The sequence below is a fragment of the Solea solea genome, chromosome 2, assembly GCF_958295425.1.
Source record: "Solea solea chromosome 2, fSolSol10.1, whole genome shotgun sequence".
Lineage (NCBI taxonomy): Eukaryota > Metazoa > Chordata > Actinopteri > Pleuronectiformes > Soleidae > Solea > Solea solea.
The window spans coordinates 25150550-25171928 of NC_081135.1; the positions used below are offsets into that span (position 1 = coordinate 25150550).

Genomic DNA, 21379 nt, shown 5'->3' on the forward strand with positions numbered 1-21379 from the left:
TTTTCACAACACACAGGCTTGTGCAACTATTGCTTAACTCACATATGTTTGAGGATCTCAACAATGCAGTGACTTGAATGAAAGAATTCACAATGTCTCTCATGGTAATGTCGTTTTTTTTTGTTTTTTTTTCTCGGACTGCAGCGTTGATGAAGAAAAGCAGTCTCCCGAACCAAAACGCAAAACCCACCCATGATTAGTGAGGAAATCTGTGTCTTCACCGCGCCGTGCTCACACAGCCCTCATGTCTGTTTGCCTGGCTGCCTGTGTTTGAGAGAGAGAGAGAGAGAAGACCCGCCCACCTTAATAAAGACTGGACCTTCTCTTTTTCCCAATTCAAACAAAAGGAGAAGGCGACGGGTCCGCGGCGGCGCGCATCGAGCACATCATCTGAGCACCTTGGAGACGCACCGGCACCGGCACAGACAGCGACTCACACACGCCCTCCTGATCCACCTGAAGCATCCAAGCCGGTGAGCTGTCGTGTTTGAAAGCCGCGGAAAGAGAAAGTGAACCCCGGTACATTTGAAGCCAGAACACCGTGTTCCCATGATGTCATACCTGTGGATTCTGCTATTAGGAAGCCTCCTGGCCACCGGCGCCAAGGCACAAGGTAATGATTTATTACTAATTATGTCTGCCCAATTAATCAGCTCATTATTACAATGTGTCTGTGTCTGTCTGTCTGGCTCTGCGTTGTTGCATCTTCATCTCAGTCTGTGTTTCTCTTCACACTTGTTTATTTCCCCCTGGATCTCACCAATCTTCCATTTTCCAATTTCTCTCCTCGTCATATGCCAATCTTCCTCCATAGTGAGTGTGTGTGTGTGTGATTGTCTGTCCACTGTCTGGATCCCTGTTGCCATGCCAATTAAATAGTTGTATTCTGCTTATTTGAATATGCTTTGACTCAATGAATTAAAAACAAATCAGTGTTTTTCATCTTCACCGAGGCTGTTTTTTTTTTTCGCTACAGCCTTTGACATTATGAGTGAAATAGTTGTGTCATGTAATTTTGGTAATATCATGTTTGGTCAAGACTGGAGTTTGTTGGTCCACTCGGGTGTGGTGAACTCATTGTCCTTGCACAAGTCATTACCTTTCCCAATTTCTCTTTTGTTCTAAATTTGACCCTTTGTTGCTTCTCAAACTTCCCAGATTCATGTTGCTCCTCTGTATCTCTCATTCTTAATTTTATGCTCCCTCTTCTTCTTCTTCTTTCTCCGTCTACTGCTGGCCCATGGGCCCCTACCCTTCCCTGAGGCACACACAATAATTTCAGGTTTTCAACATGCACACTGGACAGAAAATGGTGGAAAAAGTAGAGGAGATGAGGAAAGGAGATAAGAGGCACGTTTTAGCTAAATGAGAGCGAAAGCATGATTGTTTAAAGAAGAAACCAGAAAGAAATAGAGAGGGAGAGTCCGGGTAACAGCAGGCCTCCTCATCAAACAAAATATGCAAACAGAAAACCAGATGAACGTTGGTGTACAAGGATCTAATCTGGCGTAATCTCACTCTACCGGTTCACTTTTTATTACCAGACAAAAAGAGGAAACACACAATGCATGCATGTGCATGGTTCCCTTTCTGTCTCTTTCCCACACACACACACACACTTTTTTTTATCTATATGCCTAACTGTAAACTCAATATTAAGGCACAGGAAATCTCAGTGGGTGTGTTTGCTCGTCTGCGTGTGTGTGCGCACACATTCGTCACAGTGACACTGAAATGAGGGTTGCTAGGTCAGTTGCATGTGAGCACACATCATGTGTGCAAGTTATCCAAGTTAAGGATAGGGAGTGTCCCAGTAACTAGATCCAGCTCTGGCTCAAGACAACACCCAGCAACTCAACTAGTTTCAGCGCCTTCCTCTCCCCCAGGGCCTTCAGCATCTGTGTGTGTGTGTGTGAGGGAAAGAGAAAGTAGGTGTGTGTTGTTATAATATCTTTAATGTACAGATGTTCATGTGGCAGTGTGTAATTAATGTAAGTCTGTGCAGGAGTCACTTATGAACCATGTGTTGGGTCTTCAGGGAAGATGAAAGTAAAACAATCTCTGTGTTGTGTGCCTGTGTGTGTGTGTGTGTACAAATGTGTGCAGACTTGTCTATGTTTACACCTTTACCTACCAACTGATAAATTGCTCTTCTGGTCTGCGCACACACACACACACACACACACAGACACACACTCTCTCACTGCTCCCATGGGGGCTGTTTTAAGGTGTGTGATTGGTGTAAACACAGCACTTTCTGTCCCCCAAACACACAATAGAACCATACCTGACTGAACAATGTGCGCGGAGGTGCCGTCTTACAGTGGACAAACATGAACAGGCAGTTTCTGGTGTACTATTACGGGGCAAAGTGTGGTTATTAGTTACGCACACATGCACCCACACGCATTATTAGTCATTCAAGCACATGCACACCAGGTGATCTTGCACAATGCCACAGCCGGGGACCCAAAGAGTCCGAAAATTAAATTCCTCTCCCTCAGTCTCCAGTTTATGCCACATGAACCGCGTCCCACTGCGAAATTACACAACTAAATAGGCAGTGAATTCAAGTTTCTGAAACAAAAGTGAGTTGGACAAAAAGGAAAGTTTAGAATAAATTAGTCTGTCCCAAAGAATGATATCGGGTGTAATCAGTTAATCAGTTCTGTAATCAGTTCTATCACATGGCATCAGGCACCATACCAGCCCTAAAACTTCCTTAAATGATCTGAAACATGATATACCTGCATGTTTCATAACACTGTGAGAGCAGTCTTGATGTTGTATCGGCTGTTGTCATAGCAGCTCACCAACATGGTGGAACTTGCTGAGAGTCGTTAGTCATTTAACACTAAATATAACTTGTTCGTAAGACGCTGAACCATAGATCATATATTTTAAAAAGGTGTGATTATTCTGTTTTTCTTTGGTGGCGTCAATCAGGAAGTGAAAATGTAATGAAGAGGGCGCCGGGGGGGCAAATCTGCAGGTTGTAAAAAAGCAGTATTACAAGTTTCAGTCTCAATGTTGTAAATGATGTCCCCTTGTTTTGAGTAAAATAAACGGAAAGTACAACACATGTGAGTAGGTTTATTTTCATAATCGATTAATCTCGCGATTATCTTCTCGATTAGGATAGTACTTGTTTGGTCCATAACATGTCAGAAAATAACCAAAATGATTCAGTTTTAATGATTTCTTTGTCACAGGGAGCAAAGAAATCATAACATATTCACATTTAAGAAGCTGAAAAATTGTGAAAGCCGGTTGTAACTATTAAAAGAAAACACCCATACCGATAAATTGTTGATCAAAAGGGTTGACTTGAATTGAATAATCGTTGCAGCCCTACATATGAGTGGACACCAGTGTGTCTTACACCTGGTGTTGTCCTGTTTACAGATGACACGTCTGAATTTCCAGTTGTAAAACTGCAACATGGCATCTGCCTAATTGCTACTGTGGAGGCTTCAGAACAGGAGTTCAGGTCTTTATGAGTGACACCATGACTTGTATCTTAAAATGTTGTCACAAAACTTTGGCCAAATAAGAGCCTAATAGAATCTTTACCTTCTAGTCTTGTAAAAATAATAAAAAAAAGTAGTTTCAATCACAGAAACATTACCCCCCCCCCCTTTTTTTTTTTTAAGAGTAAAGCTACATTCCTGACATTTGCATTTGGATCCCATTAGACAACAAACATGTATTCTGTTTGTTACCAACTGCTCTTCAGTTCAAGTAAAATATGATAATAATTAAAAAAAACAATACCAAACTGAATCACAGGTCTTAGAAAAGGATTGTCTATCCTGCTCAGCGTCTTCTCTCCGCAGACAATAGAATAAAAGCTAATAAATTTGCTTTATTGCTCAGAGTTAGGTGTGACAGCTACAGGTGTCTTGCATCTGACTCTCATTGGAACGCGACTGTCCTCTGAAAGGACGCTGTCTTTAGCTTTTTTTTATGTCAGCGATGACAATCATTGACCGTTGACCGTTGTCACTCATGTCGCAAAGCCACATATGCTGTATATCCGTTCTTGTACCGCATACCAAAGTGACACGTCTGATTTTAAAATGGTAATTGACGACCGCTGTTCTGTGTTCACACATCCATAAAAACGTCAGACCTGAGTCACACCAACGGAAAACAGTCGTATGATTCACTTCGGGTTGGTACGTCATGTTAGTCACAAACTGTTCCCTATCCGGAGATTCAATCCATATTACAGACAGGAAAGATGTCGGATTATCAATCCATCAAACCATCCGGCCCTCCGTTCAAAGAACACATTGTGACTAATAGTGTTTAGTTTCCCACATGTATAAAATGAACTGATTTCAGAGTTTACCCCTAGGGACTTTTTTTCAGTTACCATCGCACATGCTGTACGGTCCCATGCAATAGCGTGCAGCCATGGCAAAGACACACTGATGACTCATCTGCCTCCAAGGGAAGCAGTGGCAGAGAAACAGATTGAGTGAAGATCTGGGGAAAACGAGAATGAGGGAGAGAGAGAAGGAACAGGAAAGATGAGAAAGAGAGAGAGAGTTATAGACAAAAAAGAAAACAAGGGGAGGAGGGAGAGATTTGGATGTGCAACTGTTTGTTCCAGTGCAGCTCTAACTCAAAACAGGAGACCTCTTACTCAGCATGTGAGAGTGGGGATGAAGTTGTGTGTGCACAGTTACGTACGTGTGTTTGTGTTTGTGTGTGTGTGTGTGTGTGTGAAAGAGAGAGAGAGAGGGAGGGAGAATGTGTTTTTTTTTTGTGTGTTTCGAACGAGGGGAAGGTGTGTTATAATTTTGTGTCTGCTGGAGGGAGATTGTGTGTGTTTGTAGCAGAGGTTGTTGGAGGAGGAAGTTGCAAACTGGACAGATTGGGAACAGAATGTTCCGTACAGTATGGTGACAACAGACACAAGAGTTTACATGAGAGCTACATACTTCACACATATGTGTGCACGTAAGCACAATGCCATGTAAAGGCACGCCTGTTCACCTCTACATATTAAAAACATAAGCATAAGGGAGGTTTTCCACTGTTCGATTGCAATCTCACTTGGCAAAGCATTGATCCATACTTTTAATAAAAAGGATGATGCCTTTTTCTGATATGTCATGTTTTTTTTCACCTGTTCCTGTTTTCTGGGTTCACTTCTTTTCAAGTGCAGTCTTACATTTTATAGACTTTTCTCTTCAGTGAGGGTTGATATTTGTATTTGGAGAAAAGAAAACAGTTAGCCAGCGTCAGGGTGAGAGCAATCATGTCGGAGGAGAGTTTGCTGTTTCGGCTCCTTACATTCAACAGGGGAATGTCACAGCACTGGCTCAAGCACACACACACACACAGTCTGAGTCTGACATGCTCTTTCTCATTAGTACAGAGTTGCAATCCAGACCTGAATCCAGTGCTGAAGTCCAGACTTCATATGATGCTCAGACAGGTCAGATGTAATGATGTGTCTGTCACCAAGCATCGAGCCAGGGTGTGGCTGTGTGCGTGTGTGGTCGTGCTTTTAATGACGTACGGATACACTACTGGTTCACGTTGAGGTTAGATTTATTAGTTTGGGCCTCTTTATTGGTACGGATTAGAAGACGCGAAATACAGTAGTGTTCACGGAAATGAAAATTGTCCCTGGAACACAAGGGGGACTCAAATTGAGACATAATGTGAGTTGTCATGGTTGCCTCCTCTCTTCGTTTCAAAAAGAAAATGATTGTTTCACAGGATTTGTCAGTTATGTGATGTTTACTTTGAAATTCATATCCCTCAGTGCCTCCGAGTCAGTGCCTCACTTGGTGTGTTCTCTGTTTTTTTCATTATTCTTTTACTTTCTCCTTTCACACATCACTGTTTAGATGATCCTGCATCACCGGAGGAGAACGTGGCTACAGAGGCCCCAGTCCCCATGGCAGCAGTTCCAGAGGTCGACGGAGAACCTGGCGAGGAAACCGACGACATGACAAAGGTGAGCAGGGGGCTCACTGTGTGAAACGATTTGTAACAACTTACCTTGAAAGAGACTGGGTCATATGAAGGTAAACATAGGTTATTTATAGAAACTGCAACACTTCTCTGTGTTTAGCACTTGTGTTCAACTCAAACGACTGGCTAGCCAGGAGTGTTGCCAGAGGGTTTGACCTTTAACATAGTGAATACATATCTATAAACCCTGGCAGCTCCCTGATCTCCTGTTCAGCTTTGAGTGAATTATTCAGTGTGGAACGCTGCTGGGCAAAGTCATACTGTCATCTAGTCAAACTCACTGAGGTCTGGAGAAAACTACATCCCTAAATGCCATTTGATAAGCTGATCCATTTAAGCAGACTGAAACATTTCTGACTCATTTTTGTGTTTGGTTGGATGTGGAGGGTTAGGGTCTTAAAAAGTCTAAGCACCTGAAGTCCGACTTAACTGTGGAAGTCTTGAGATTTACTTATCTGGATAATTTCATAATACAAATGCACTTTTAAGAAAGTACATCTTTTGCCAAATACAGGACATACCACCAACGACAAGTGCTTCTGAGCCGGATGCTGAGGTGGCGCCTGCAGGTGGAGACACAGAACCAGCAGCTCCTGCAGATGATATAACAGAACCAGCAGCTCCTGCAGATGATATAACAGAACCAGCAGCTCCTGAAGAGGATAAAACAGAACCAGCAGCTCCTGCAGGAGATATAACAGAACCAGCAGCTCCCGAGGAAGATAAAACAGAACCAGCAGCTCCTGCAGGAGATATAACAGAACCAGCAGCTCCTGAAGAAGATAAAACAGAACCAGCAGCTCCTACAGAAGATACAAAGGAACCAGAAGCTACGGAAGAAGATAAAACAGAACCAGCAGCTCCTACAGAAGATACAGAGGAACCAGAAGCTACGGAAGAAGATAAAACAGAACCAGCAGCTCCTGCAGAGGATATCACAGAACCAGCAGCTACGGAAGAAGGTAAAACAGAACCAGCACCTCCTGCAGATGATATCACAGAACCAGAAGCTACTGAAGAAGGTAAAACAGAACCAGCAGCTCCAGCAGAAGAACTAGCAACTACAGCAGCTGGGGACACAGAAGCAGCTGCAACAACAGCAGGTAATCAATTTAAAAACATAAATTGACAATGATGAAGGAGCTAAACTTAACATTTTGTGTGCAAATTTCATAATCGTTCTTTCCTCACTGAAACCTACCCTGCATGTTGATCCCAGAATGATTCTTTGTTCATTGTTGCTGTGCAGTGTTTTAATCAAGCACATATTTTTATAGTGCAGTCACAGTGAATACAAAAAAATCATTCAATCAGTTTGCAGTTTCTAGTCTCTGCCGCAATGTCCACTGCTTTATCTCAGCTTGTATCATACCCTCCAGTTCCACCAGGAATATCCATATTCACAATGAAACGCAACAGGTATAAACATATTAAGAACAGATGACAGGTTTAGTCACGCTTCAGTATGTGGATGAGCGTTAGTCTGAGGTCTCATACCTTCAACATGCCCCCTACTTCCTCTACTCTCTAAAATACTCCACACGGTCTCCATTTTCACATGGTCTAACAGTGCATGAAAACAAACCATGAGATAACACTGGGTAAATGGATGGTAAATACAAATCATTGAACTAATACTTGACCTCTACTTGGTTCTGTTTGGTTTTCTCTTGTCCAGAGCCAGCAGCTGATCCAGAGACTGAGCAACCAGCAGTTAATGTAGAGGAGGAAACAACTGCAGACCCTGATACCACATCTGCTCCGGTGGCGGTCAGTATCATTTATTTAAATCACCTTGGACAAATAGAAGCTGTGCGAACACATTTCATTCGAAATAGAATTATATATACATAGGCTTTCGAGACGTCATTGTCAAGTTATGTTGTATCTTCAGGTTTTTATACAACATAATACCATTTTTTGCAGAATGGACATGATGATGTGGCCAAAGCTGGGACAGATGTAGCAGACGATAAAGAGGAAGAGCCAACCGAAATGGCTAATGATACCAATTCATTTTCTATTGATGAGAAAATTATTGTCCCAAAGGGCAGAACAGGAGTGCATGCCCAGTTTCCTACAGGTAAGAACAGTTCACACGTATGGTTTCTATCCCAATGTCAGTGTTTTAGATTTTTACATGACTACAGATATATACTTTTTTGTTATTGTGGAACAGAACAATAACAGTATGGGAAAGTTGTGGTATTAAACCAATGTCATATATATATATATATATATATATATATATATATATATATATATGATATTATGATATGACATTGTCCTGACAGTTTTGGAATGTTGCATAATCTATTATAGTATCAACTGAGTGTGTGTGTCTGGGCCTCTGGAGAAAGAAATCTACCGATGATATTTCTGAGCAGAACTAGATGTATTCTACAGATGAGCTCACCTCTTAAACATGTATGTCCTTTACACGATGAAACTGTACAGACTTGTTTCTAAAACATCTACTGCTCCTTTTCTCTGCTACATTTTTTTTTTTTTTTTTTTTTTTACAAATAACATGTCAGTCACAGTAGCAACAGTACTGAGAACAATCTGTATTAAAGTACTTTATACCAATATTCCAATCTTAAAACAGCACTGTAACACTCTGACCAAGACACTGATAAATAAGGATTATATTCTGTATTATACTATAATAATTGTGCAGCACGTTCCTTGAAAGGTGTTATATGAATAAACTGATACATTCCTCTTTCATTGCAAGATATTTCCCTTTGAGATTTATAATTTCTGCTTTTGTCATTGTATTAAAAGTGATTAACAGATTAGTGACAGATTAGTAACAGATTAGTGATGTTGGTCTCTGGATATTCCATGCATGCATGCAAACGTGATTCTGTTCTTTGTGCTTGCCAACAGGTAATGAGGAGATTGCAGCACCTGAGGTGAATGCAGGTGTGTTATTATTATTATTATTATTATTTATTTTTTTTTTTTTTTCACTTTCGCAACCACATTAAATAAACCTCCACCTTTCCGGAGCCAAGTTTTGGTTTCAACAGTAGTTGAAACCACTTTGTTTTTATACGATTACCACAGTAACAGTGAAGCAGCATTTTAAGGAACCAAAGCAGTGGTAACAGACAGAGTTCTGAGTGGGGAAACTCACTGAACTGCATTAATTGAAGTGTTTGGTGAGTGAGCTTTTCAGGCTCCGCCCTGCATGGTCTGCGTGTGAGGTACGCTCATTTCTGAAACTCTGACTCAGCGACAGCGCCGCTCCTCCCTGAGCAACCACCTGCGAGTACAAAGATTTGAAGAGTGACATTTTTACAATGTTTTCATTTCCTCTAGAGCAAGGCCATCTGAAAGGGTATCTCTGAATAAGTTATTTAGCAGCATATTACATTTCATTTGACCCCAGAATTGCATATGAAAAATGGCTCCATGTCCTGCTTTGATGGATTCTCATGTCCTATTTTTCCTGCAACTCCCTTTTCATGAACAAATTAATGGTTAACAGATGTGCCTTTCTTCAAAAAAAAAATACACATCATTTGAGAAGGTTATGAGATTGGATTCTGGCCCATAGAGTTTTACCTCCTCGATTGTACATGGTATGGTTTGAGTAAGGGAACCGCCCTCAGTGATTTTATCACAATTCACTCCCCTGAATATAATGGACATTTGTAAATATTTAAAAGTTACACAAGTCAAGTAGAGCTGTACAAGCAAGCACATAGAGAAATTGTAAAGAGGAGAAAGTGTGAGAAAAAGAAGAAAGAGGGGACACTAAATACACATCAACACAGGTCTATTTGAGTATTGGCTCAGAATACAGTTTATTTCCTACTTGACACACAATTAGCTGTGGAAGATTTTACTCTCACAATGTGGTGCACAGACCTATGCCAATTTACCTCCAGTATCATCCAGTATCAGTCACAGGATCGTTTTGCCTTTGAGGTTATATCTGCCATAAATTAGGTCACTGATCCTACCCTGCCCAGTCTGAAATTGCTTTCAGTTACACACATGGGGTTTTCCCCCCCCCCAGTGAATGTAGAGTCAATGTAAGTTATTGTTCCTGACAGATAATATGCTTTAATCTAAGTCAACACCAGTCAAAAGGATCCCCATCACACCCTCGTGAAATATGGTCGCGTTTCAGAGTCCCCACTGACGACAGTTTTCCAGCGTGGTTGATTAAAATCACAGACTAGCACACCAGTTTCGTGTGTTACATGTTTTTGCCCAACATCTGGAAGATATATCCACTGACAGCGAAAAAAATAATATCCATATATGGATTCATATCACAATTCTGTCACCAATACAGGCTTTAACTTGCAAGATGCTCTAAATTATAATCACTTGTATCAGTTATTGATTGTCTAAGAGTGGGACTGCAGAGTGCGACAAATGGAGGACTCCATCTGTTTACCTTCCCCTTCCCCAAGCACCAGAGAGGATGTAACCACTCTTTTATAACTTTCTCTTTCCTCCTTCTTCTTCTCAGCTTGTCATTTTCTTGTTGTTAAAGAAATACGTACACACTAATACATCTATCTGATAAAAACAAGAAGTTGACAGGATATTTTTTTGTAAATGCTGACATTTATGAGTGTATAAATGACAACAGTGTGAGTAGATTAGACCAGTTATCAGCCTTTTATATCCTTCTCTTCATTGAGTGACACTGCTAAAATAAAACTGCTCTTTTCATGGCATTTTCAGTTGAAACCGGTATCATGGGTATCATGTCATGTTACTTAGATCTTTATCGCTGTCTTATGAGCAAAAACCCTGAGGCAGGCCGTCTGCATGCACCTGGTGTACTGGCTACAGTTTAGCATCAAACTGACAGAGTACGGTTCTTCACCGCATAGTTTGTAGCACCAGACGACACTTTCTTCTGGTAGGTCGCTATACTTTGACTGACCTCTGGTCCCATAACATGAGATTAAGTTAGCTTGTTTAACCTCTTGGGTTCAAAATGAATCACTTGCCACAAGGCACTTGGACAGAAATGCAGGAACAGAAGCAGAAGCAGCTCCCTTCAATGTTCCACCTTCATCTCTCCATCTGAAAGCTGATTCATCTAAGCTGGCATAATCATTATAATCAGGTGAAAGGCGCTCTATGCTTAGTGCTCTGCTATTAAAGGCTTTGTCAAGTTGAAGCAGGTAGAAGGCAGCCATGATGTCACAGGCGTGTACAAACAGGCAGTGACGGGGGGGAAGATAATGGGGTCTTTTGCATATGGATTGAATCAGAGATCAGAGAAGGTGTGCCTCTTCATCAGATATCAGACATCTCTCTGGTATTATGAAAGCATTTTTGTACATGTACATAAGAAACTGTTCAAGCATGGTTTATTCCTCTGAGTGTGTGTGTGTGTGTTTCCACACTGATTAGAAGAGAAATTCTAGGACCTTTTTTTTAATGCCTGTGATGAGAAAAACTAGCATAAAGACAATTATCTTGCTCCCGGCTCCTTCATTCACTCTAATCATTCACAAATGACTATGATTTATGAAGTTTCCTTTATGATTTTCTCTCCCTGTCTTTCTCTTTGTAGCACACGTAGCAGGCAGCTCAGCAAATGGTAAGGCCTTTTTTTGATTCATTATTAAATATAACAAAACAATCTAATACAGAATTATAGCAAGATATAGGACCTATTGTTTTAGTTCAAACAACGTTGATGAGATATATTTTACCATGAGCGCTTTAGTTTCACATAACAGCATCTTAACTGGAAGTAAGATAACATTATATTTTAAGTTTGTTCCTGTTGTTCCATTTGACTTCTTTGGGAGTTTTTCTTTTTCAGATTGAAAGATATGTATTTACCACAATGTGTGACTTTAACCAGTTTCAATTATTTTTAATTGTGTGTTTTTTTTTGTTCTTTGTTCAAAACATTAGACGATCAGAAGACCAAAGGTGAGTCATCCCTGTTTTTATTTCTTTGTTTTGGACACATCTACTTACCCACGCACACACACTGCCCCACACATACCTGCAGTATAAGCGGCCCCCTATTGTCTTATGTTATGCAAAGAGCCCTAGGCAGGTGCTTTGTTTTGGCATGACATTTTAAAAGCTTTTCTTTTTTTTCTTCAGTAAGTGTCTTTGCATAATTTCATGAACGACAAGTTCAGGCAAAGGAGGCAAATGGTAATAATTGTTCCTTTTAAGTGGTAAAATAGATTAGGTGATAACTCTATATTAAAACGTAGCTTGTGTGTGAAATATGGAAAACTTGAGCAAATCTGTTTCTAGCTAAAACTTTTTCCAAATGAATTTGTGTGCATGTTTAACTCAGCTCAACCATAACTTGTGGCTACTGCTGACCACATGTCAAATGTGGTACTTTGTGTCCTGCAGGTGTGCACGTGCGTGTGCGTACGCGTCACTGCCTGCATCCATCTACCTCCTTTTGCTCTCACTGAAAATAGGACATTCCTAAATTTTTCCACCCAATTTCACCGGCTAATTTCCCCCTTTTCTTTTTTAATTCCTCTTGAGTCGCATGAGAGGCTTTTTGCCTCACCTTTTACTTTGTCCGTGGCTTTGTTTATTCTGCTCTTGTAATCTTTTTCTTTCAGCTGCTGAGTCACCAGCTATACTCTTTTACCCTGTGTCCTATCCATCTTCCCTTCTATTGTCCCTTCACCATATCCTTCCATTATTGACTAGAAGAGATGCAAAGGGAAATGGGGAAGAAAAAACAATATAATGTTGACAGGTTTGAAGCATATAATCTATTGAATTACAATTGTTTCCCATATATTTAATTCTTAATAGCAGAAAAGCTGTTTCAGAATTAATTTGACCAACATTTACTCTGCTTTGTTTTCTAGTCTGCATCTACTTTTTCTTTAGGAGTAAATTTAGAAGCTTGTAGCGCTGTAATATATCAAATATGAACTGTTTTGCCCCAGATACTGAATCAGTGCACCTACTGTACACCAAACCTTGAACACTACATATCGTACCTATAATGTCTTATATCATAAACGAAGAAATACTCAATTTAAAATAGCGTTCATTAAATCCTTTTGCTCACGAACCACTTATACTTGAAATGTCAATAGACTATGAAAGGTATCTGCTGCATGCAATGACACAGCATGAAAGCTATTCCCATCGTTCATTGCTGTCATAGCAACTGGGTTACAGATTTTTACGCTGTCACTGTGAATGCTTTCATTTTGGTCGTCTCAATTGTAGGACGGACGTGTGAAAAGAGATCGGGGAATGTTGGAACCAGATGATTCGTCTCTCTCGCTTTCCTCTCTCTCTCTCTCTCCCTCTTGCTTGCTCTCTTACACACAGCAACACAGATTCACAGTCACACGGAGGCATGCACGCACACCATTGAGCCTCAGTGCTGAGACGTCTTTCATTATTTTAATTGCAAAATGGCACCCCGTGGTGACACTGAACATCCATAGACAGCCGTGACACAAAAAGACCATTCAACACACATCTGTTTGAGAATGCTCAGGCCGATGTGCGCGGAGTTGGGTTGTGTGCTCGTGTGATATTGGACGACGCATTTGCAGCTGTCAAGCACTGGTGTCAAGTATCCTCTCATTATGTGTTTGCCGTCTTTGTTTATGTGCAGAAGCCAGTTCCAGCTCTGTAGCAGGCGTCGTGTGTGGAATTGCTGTGGCGGCTGTGGGAGCGGTTGCAGGATACTTCACCTATCAGAAGAAGAAACTGTGCTTCAAAGAAAGTCAGGGTAATTATCTCGCTCGTTCCTTGGCAATTAGTTAACCGAAGAAAAACTTAACACATTACATAACACTTGTGCACTTGATATCTGACTAAGCTGACAATATACAAATTGGCAACAAGTCCAGTCGAACGTCATTTCAGTATTACGTCTGAACGAAGGTTAATCCACAATCACAACTTGCTAGTGTGTAGCGTAAGATGCAGTAATAGATCTCTGTGTTTCATAAAAGGCTGTTGTCTGGTGTTTTAAAAGGCTGCAAAGCACATGTTTTGGAGGTCAGCAGTTCTTCTTCGACACTTAGCAGACTCAGCTTTACAAATTTGTTGTCAGTTACGCTTAACTCACATACACCCTGCACACCGATACTGCCGATTCAGCAGTGTTGACATTTACAGTCAACATGAACAGCAGAGATATGGAACAAATGTCAGATTTAGTATAGGTATTGTACTGTAAATGGTAAGCAGTTATTTATCAGTTTACTTCAAGTGAATCCACATCTCTTTTCATTAATCATTCTCCTCTGAGGCGTTCTGATTAATTAATTTATGGTCAGTGTGTAGCTCCACAGTTTGTCTTTTCATCCCGTGGCAACACCATGAAGTGATCTTTGTTAATTAGTGAGACAATTAGCTAATTAGCCGAACGCCTGTGGAATTCTAATTGACATGCGATGCAGTGTCGGCTTCATTTTGGCCTGTCTGTTGTTTTGCATGATCAGAGGCAGATCCAGAGGCTGCGCGCAAGGCCGACACGGCAGAGGCTCAGTCGGATCCCCAGGGTATGACTCAAAATACACACATGCATACATACTGTGAACAACACGCGTTACAAGGATTACTTTCAAAATGCTTTGACCTTTACGGTGTATTTCTTCCACTTTTGCAGTCCTCAGCAACCTGCTCAACTCCTCCTAGACCAGCAATGATCACATGACTGACTGACTGCACCGACTCCAGTCAACAACGTGGCAATCTCACTGTTAGGGTCTCTCCTTGATAGAGCTATATTACTGTGAGGCCCTAGAGTAGGGCTCTCTTTGTGTGTGTGTGTGTGTGTGTGTGTGTGTTAGGGATGAGTTCATACGATACACAGTATCAGTATCGGTCCAATACTGGTCAGAATCACTGGATCTGATATCGGGGGGGGGGGATGTTTTTGGAAGCAAAAACATTCATCCATTTATATGATATGATTTTAGGTGGGATGCACAGGTCTGCCTTGTGCACTATGCTGTCATATTTCAAGATATTGGTATTGATAGATACTGAAAACTCTGATATCGCTACTGGACCTGAAAAAGTGGTATTGAGACATCCCTTGTGTGTTTGTGTTTGTGCATGTGCGGCGTGAAATTAGATTTTAGAGAAGAAAAAAGCAAGTAAATATCCTCTATGTGAACACTAGGGGTTTTATGATTGTTTTAAACTAGAAATACATAAAAATAATTGGTCAAATCTTTTGTACTTAAAGCCAAATCCAGTCTTTTTCAGAGGAGCCACTAAAGAGATGAAATCTCAAATTCAGCATGACCATGAGTTAGCCAACTCACAGAACTACCTTTTTTTAAATTGGTAGTTGAATGGCTGCCAACTAGTTCCAGTAAGTGAATGTGAATATAAACAAATGACAAATTGTGATGTTGTAGCTGTTTCACTTGAATTTACTGAATCCCTCCAAATGGGATTTTCATTTTTTTCATAGTTTGAGCCATCCATATCATTTTCAAAAATCCACTCAGTTATGTGAATTAGTGTTTGTCATTTCCAATACACTTATCTGCATTATAAATGTGGGATAAATGAATACCTAGGGGGCTTCAATAACTGCCACTTCATTTCCTGGCGATAACACTGTAGGCCTTTTTTCACAGCAGAAATATTGACTTGTTACAGTAGCAGACGCTGTGGCCTTTAGGTTGAAATTAACAATGGCTTTGTTCTATTCAAGAGCCCCAGTCAAAAAACAATCTTCTTTGAAAAGGCCTGTAGGATCCGTGATTCTGGTAATGCTCTTAAATGGTCCAATATGTGTCCAGAGGGCCACTGATGTCACTGTATGTGTGTGTGTGAGTGGGTGTTTGTGTGTCTTTTGATTGGTGAAGGGGCTTGGTTTTTAAATCATAGTGGGTCTATAACACTTCTCCTCAGTCAGTACAATGAATGAAACATTCCAAATCGAAATGAAACGTGATGGACGTCCACGTATTTAAAACACGTAAATCCATTTTCCCAAATGTACTGAGGCGAGTTGTCATTAAATCCTGTCCAGTCCTGTTTCAGTCAGTAGATGAGTGTTCACCTGACATGAGCCAGAGGTCAAAGGAGGACATGTAGTGATGTGTTAGACATTGTTCTAATGTAATGTGTGTTTATCTAGTTGTGGTGCAGTAGTTTCTTCTCTATAGTGCCTTTTACTGACGCAGCCTGACTTGACCAATTTACAGACAAACAGAAGAGATCCGAAATTAAAAGTGAAACCAGACATTACAAACATATGTGTATTAGACATGAGGAATTAAAATGATGTAAAGTGTTGGTTGAACATTTTTAGGGCCAGTTTTTTTTTTTTTTGGATTAATATTGCACGCCACACAGTTTCAGCTGTGAAAATCTCCTCGCTGCGTGTCTCTTTATTTGAACAAGTCAGTTGCTGTCACAGTGTTTTTGTATCATTCATATCGCCACATTACAGATGTCACTCACCTGTGGTTTTTATAGGAATTTAATATTCTGCAGTGGTGCCTCAGAGCTGATACAGCTAATCTTTAGTCAACTTGCTTGCTGTGGTATTTTGTGATTACTATTATTGTGAAATGCCGAAGCAGTGCTCTTTAAAAAAAAAAAAAAAAAGAAAAACAACAACAAAAAAAAAATACTTCAGCTGTAGCACAAAAATATAAACTTCTGAATGTCTATTGTCGCCTTGCATTTTTGTACTCGCTCCTTTTAAACATAGAGGTTGCATAGTGCTGCAGTTCATGTTAAGTGTGTAACTCGTAAAAAAGCACCGTATAGCTGCAATACAGGACAGAGACTGTTCCTAACAGCCTTGCCTCAAGCCGAGAAATATTAAGTCTGTGATGTCGTGTATTGATTAATTCTACTGTATGAACTGTGGACTGGATGCCAGTTCAAATTTTGGTTTGAACTGACTTCTTACCCTGTAATCTGTGATAAACTGAGTTTCTCTTGGCACACTGAGCAAGCGGATCATGTGTCTGAAAGCTCTTATTACATCAACTACTTTGGCATGGAGTGAGAATGCACAAAATATCCACTAAATAACAGTACAAGCTTTCAGAAATAGCCACTGATGCCTTCAGAACAGCTGATTACCCTTTTAATGCAGTTCTCATCTTTTCTGTCCTCTGCAATCACTGCAACAGGGATCCGCTTAAGTACGCCGCTTCCCTTCAGTGCACAAACCGAAACCTTGCTGATTGAATGTCAAGGAGGCAGAAATGTGGTTACAATGACTGAATTTGTCTGCTGTCCACTTTACATTTTGCTCCGAGCAGTCAGATCCTGTGTAAACACAAACAGTTTTAAAGCAGAATGTAAACAAAGGGAACCTTTAACTCACTGGGTCCTGAAGTGCACTTCCCAGATAATGTTATCAGATAATGCATCGTTCAAGGCACCAAGCATTCCTGCCTTATACCATCTTTTTGAATATTCCAGAGAGGAAAGCGAAGAATAATGTCACCATCGGGGAGAAACAATGAAACAAGCAGAGATGTTTTGCAGGTTATTTTAATAACAGTCTCTTTGGGAGAAGCACTTTCCTATCCTGTATACATCTTGATCCATTCAACACATTTAGATGATTCATTTTTGATTTAGACCATTGCAAGACTTTTTTTTAATTTAAATATCTTGTGTTTTGTTTTGGGTTTTTTTTTTGCATAGAAACTGTTTTCTTTGTTTTTGTCATCTGGCACTTGTGTTTGGTCTTCTGGAATTGTGTAAATAATGTTTGAGGAGTCAATTAAATGTGGGCGTTGGTGTGTTATTCCCCTGCCAAACATCAATGGGTGTGTGTTTGTTTCTGCAATAATAATAATAAGGATAATCGTATTTAACTCATTAAATCTAGCTCTTTTTTTTTTTTAGAAATAGGAAAAAAAAAACATTACATGAACATTAATGTTCCTGTATGCTGTAGTCTCTTTAAGTTACTTGTCACATAAGTGTCTGCAGAGCATTGGAAAGGCAATAAAACTTGTGTTAAATAAATCACAGGCATTGTGAGACACAACCTGAAATGTGTAATATGTAAATTATTAACAACAGGGAGCTCATGCACACAGTTTGGAGGCATCTGAATGATTTATGGTGACAAGTCCACTTGAAACTCAATTAAGTCATATTTGGAAACCTGTTTGGGGGTGGTGTTGTTGTTGCCAAATAAACCTGTACATGTTCCTGTAAATGTGCATATTTGTCATTTTGAACCTGTCAGTCATGACAACAGTTAAACCCCCCAATTACAGTACCAGCAGCAGCAGTGGAGGACTAGTCAATTTAATTCCAAATGTTTGTTGGCAAAAAAATGTCTTGTAAAAATAAATAGGGGGTAGAATAAATAGGTTAAAAAGAAATTCAGAGGATTTGGAAGTTAATGTTTTAGCTGAGTTTTAGACATCTACTATATTGCACTGTAGGTCAAATTATAATTGATATGCTCTAACAGTTAACTTTTAACTTGTTTATTATCCCACCAGTAAAAATGAACTTCTCCCTGACTTGTGCAAACTCCTATAACTGGTGAACTATAGTGTCACTTAAGCTCAATTACATATGAAAAATAAAAATGTTTATTCATTTATTTTCATGGCTGAAGGTTCATCTCATCCTCTTTTATGAGAGACATAAAAACTTTGTCAGAGAAAAATCAAAAACTCTCTCTTTTAAAACATGAAATGCCTTTAATGGTCAAGGGTGTAACATTTAGGAAAGTTTATTGGCAGACACTGATTACTATATATATACTATAATATATTATATAAGTATGTTTGTAACAGCATATAATCATTTTAAGCATTGTTTCATTTTTGTAAATTTTGTATATGTACTTCAGACAAGGACCTTGCTCTCTGGAAATTGCACCTCTTGGTCAGTCATGTTTCTACAGCCCAGCAAGAGAGTGCATTTGTGTTTAAGCTTACTTTGCAACTGAAGAAGAACGTCTCCACCCACAAAAACCAACAAAGAAGGATGACATCCTGTTGCAGAGAGGGTGGGAGAGTGGGAGAGTGTTTACAACCTTCCTAATATGCCACAGACACACTTTCTCCATGTATTGCAATCTGCAGTCTCCCCATTAGATGTCACTAATTCTCATGTATACAATTATGAATGTAATGGCATTCTCACATGTAGCTCTTAGAAAAAACAAAACAGTGTGGGTTTCAGCCTCAAGTCCTTTAAAATGCATATCTTCCATTCTACTAGTTAACTCTATAAAATAAAAGACACATTTGTCCACCCATCCATCTTCTACCGCTTTATCCTCCTCATGAGGGTCACAGGGGGTGCTGTACCAATCTCAGCTGCTGACTTTTTTTGGACTGTGGGAGGAAGCCGAAGAACCCGGAGAAAACCCACTCACACACAGGGAGAACATACAAACTCGGCTGTCATTCTTTTTTTCATTATACAAAAATAGCATGTACAAAACAAGACAGGAAGCACTTGAAAGAAATGCAATCATAAAAAAACAGATGGTCTGGGCTGAAAACAGGCAACACTGCAGCACAATCAGATCGGCAACCACTGCGACGATAACCATCAATAGACATCCAAGAATACAATAAAATCGTATGAATAAAAAATAGCAGCAGCCACAACAACACAATAACACAGCAAGAAGATGAGGCACAGGAACAAGGAAATGAAAGAAAAACAATAAATAAAAAAAACAAAAGTGAAAAGAGAAAGGATGTGGAGAGAGACATTTTTTTCCCAGTCTTGTTATTCATATTGGAAACAAACTGAAGGAAAGAGAGCGTTCTAGTGTTCCATTTACAAGAATGATTATGATATTTGCAAGGTTAATTACGTCTGACACATCATTGTCCAAGTTGTCCATCAAATAAATGAGATCACTGTACGTAAAAGAGCGTATATTATCCATTTTCAAGGACGCCCAGCTGTGGATATCAGCCCAAAAGGAATTTAAATGTACACAATGACAAAATAAGTGGTCAGTTGTTTCCATCTTCAAACAAAGAAAACACATTGACTCATTTCCATTTTAAATCTTTTATTAAAGAAATCATTGGAGGGATGAATTCCAGCTATTCATTTAAAATGTGTTTCCTTTACTTTAGGAGAATAAGTCAGATAGAAGGAAAAGAGCATTCCGAATGACATCATAGCCTTTTCTGGTTCTATTTTTATGTGTGAGGTTCTCTGTCTTCTCTGAGGCGGATTCTCATCTCGTTACAGACCTTTGCATTCTTGAACACCTTCCAGACATCCAGGCCTCGGGGCAAACTGAAGGAAGATTTGTTGAGGCCGGTCTGACCTCGCCCTTTGACCCAGTCTGTGCAAAGTATCCATTGTGTGTCTCAGCGGAAAGAGAGGCGCCACTTAAGTTAAGATTTTGATGACCTCTTCTCTGGTGTTTACATAGTCTCTCTGGGATCAGCCAAAGTGACCACCTCCGTTTGTATCAAGCATGTTGTTTCAAACTTGATTTTCTCTCTTCAGTTTAGCCACTTGCTTCTTCAGCACATGCACATCCTCTCATACGTCCTTGAAAACCAGCGTATGCATCAGCAGGTCTCGTGATTTTGACAACTGCAGTCGTAGTTTCCCCTCAGCTGCCGCGCCAAGGCTTGGATAATGTCAAACTTACAACAACAGGGGCCACAAAGTACATCATTTCCTACATTCTCACACACGTGTATACAGGTAACCTACATGGTAACCCTTTATACCTACACAGGGACATCCTTTACAGCACAGCATCACTTCAGCACTGAATTTCCTCTAAAGACACCCTTTCTGACACTGAATTTCTTCTTAACGGCACACTTTTTGATCGGAAGGTCACTCATAGGAAACAAACTTGCAAGAGCATCTCATCACTTTTCTCCACAAGAAAGACACTCTTTTTTAAAAAATGTGTATTTTGCTTTAGAGGCCACATATGACTAGCAGCCAGAAGAGCACTTCCTCGTGTTTTTACTACTCTAGAGGGTACTTCAGCATGCATCTTGTGACTCAGGAGGACACTTAAATTAGTGCATGCCACTGCTATAGCCTTACAGTTACAAGAGGTGATTTATGCTGACTGAGCATAAAGGAAAAAAAAAAATCAGTTTTCTACAAATCTGAACCTAAGTGGAATAAAATGATTGTATTTTTCACACAGCTTAAGTGAAGGAAGAATTGATTTATAAATACACTGAGACTGAAATCCACACGTGTTCTTCTGTTTCAAAGTTCTTTGAAATAGAAATATGAGGAGAATGGCGCGAAAGGAAGACCAGCATTTACAATGACTGAGTCAATATTGATATTAGACCTCTAGGCAGACCTGGATCAGGTAGCTGTCTAGACTACAGGCAGTACCTGGCTGCCAGCTGGCTCTTGGTGTTGCACTGATGCAGTCACACAGGAATGACACAATTCACTTCATCTATTTGTCATC

At 40.0% G+C, this 21379-nt stretch overlaps 1 protein-coding gene across 1 annotated transcript; it reads left to right on the top strand.

Annotated features, from left to right (window-relative positions):
• The first annotated feature begins 254 nt into the window (after positions 1–254).
• si:ch211-39i22.1 (proteoglycan 4) lies at positions 255–17750 on the top strand. The gene is made up of 11 exons (XM_058622070.1): positions 255–613; positions 5868–5977; positions 6509–7097; positions 7673–7764; positions 7921–8077; positions 8887–8922; positions 11549–11575; positions 11899–11916; positions 13604–13720; positions 14439–14498; positions 14606–17750. The coding sequence occupies exons 1-11, from the start codon at positions 550–552 to the stop codon at positions 14632–14634; spliced, it is 1299 nt and encodes a 432-aa protein (XP_058478053.1). The 5' UTR covers positions 255–549; the 3' UTR covers positions 14635–17750.
• The last annotated feature ends 3629 nt before the right edge of the window (positions 17751–21379 follow it).

Bases quoted from the DNA above. Each gene is read 5' to 3' on its own strand.
- si:ch211-39i22.1 (XM_058622070.1), top strand. From the start codon at position 550: ATGATGTCATACCTGTGGATTCTGCTATTAGGAAGCCTCCTGGCCACC. The intron at 5,978-6,508 runs GTGAGCAGGGGG...TGCCAAATACAG, and splicing joins AAACCGACGACATGACAAAG to GACATACCACCAACGACAAG. The intron at 13,721-14,438 runs GTAATTATCTCG...TTGCATGATCAG, and splicing joins GTGCTTCAAAGAAAGTCAGG to AGGCAGATCCAGAGGCTGCG.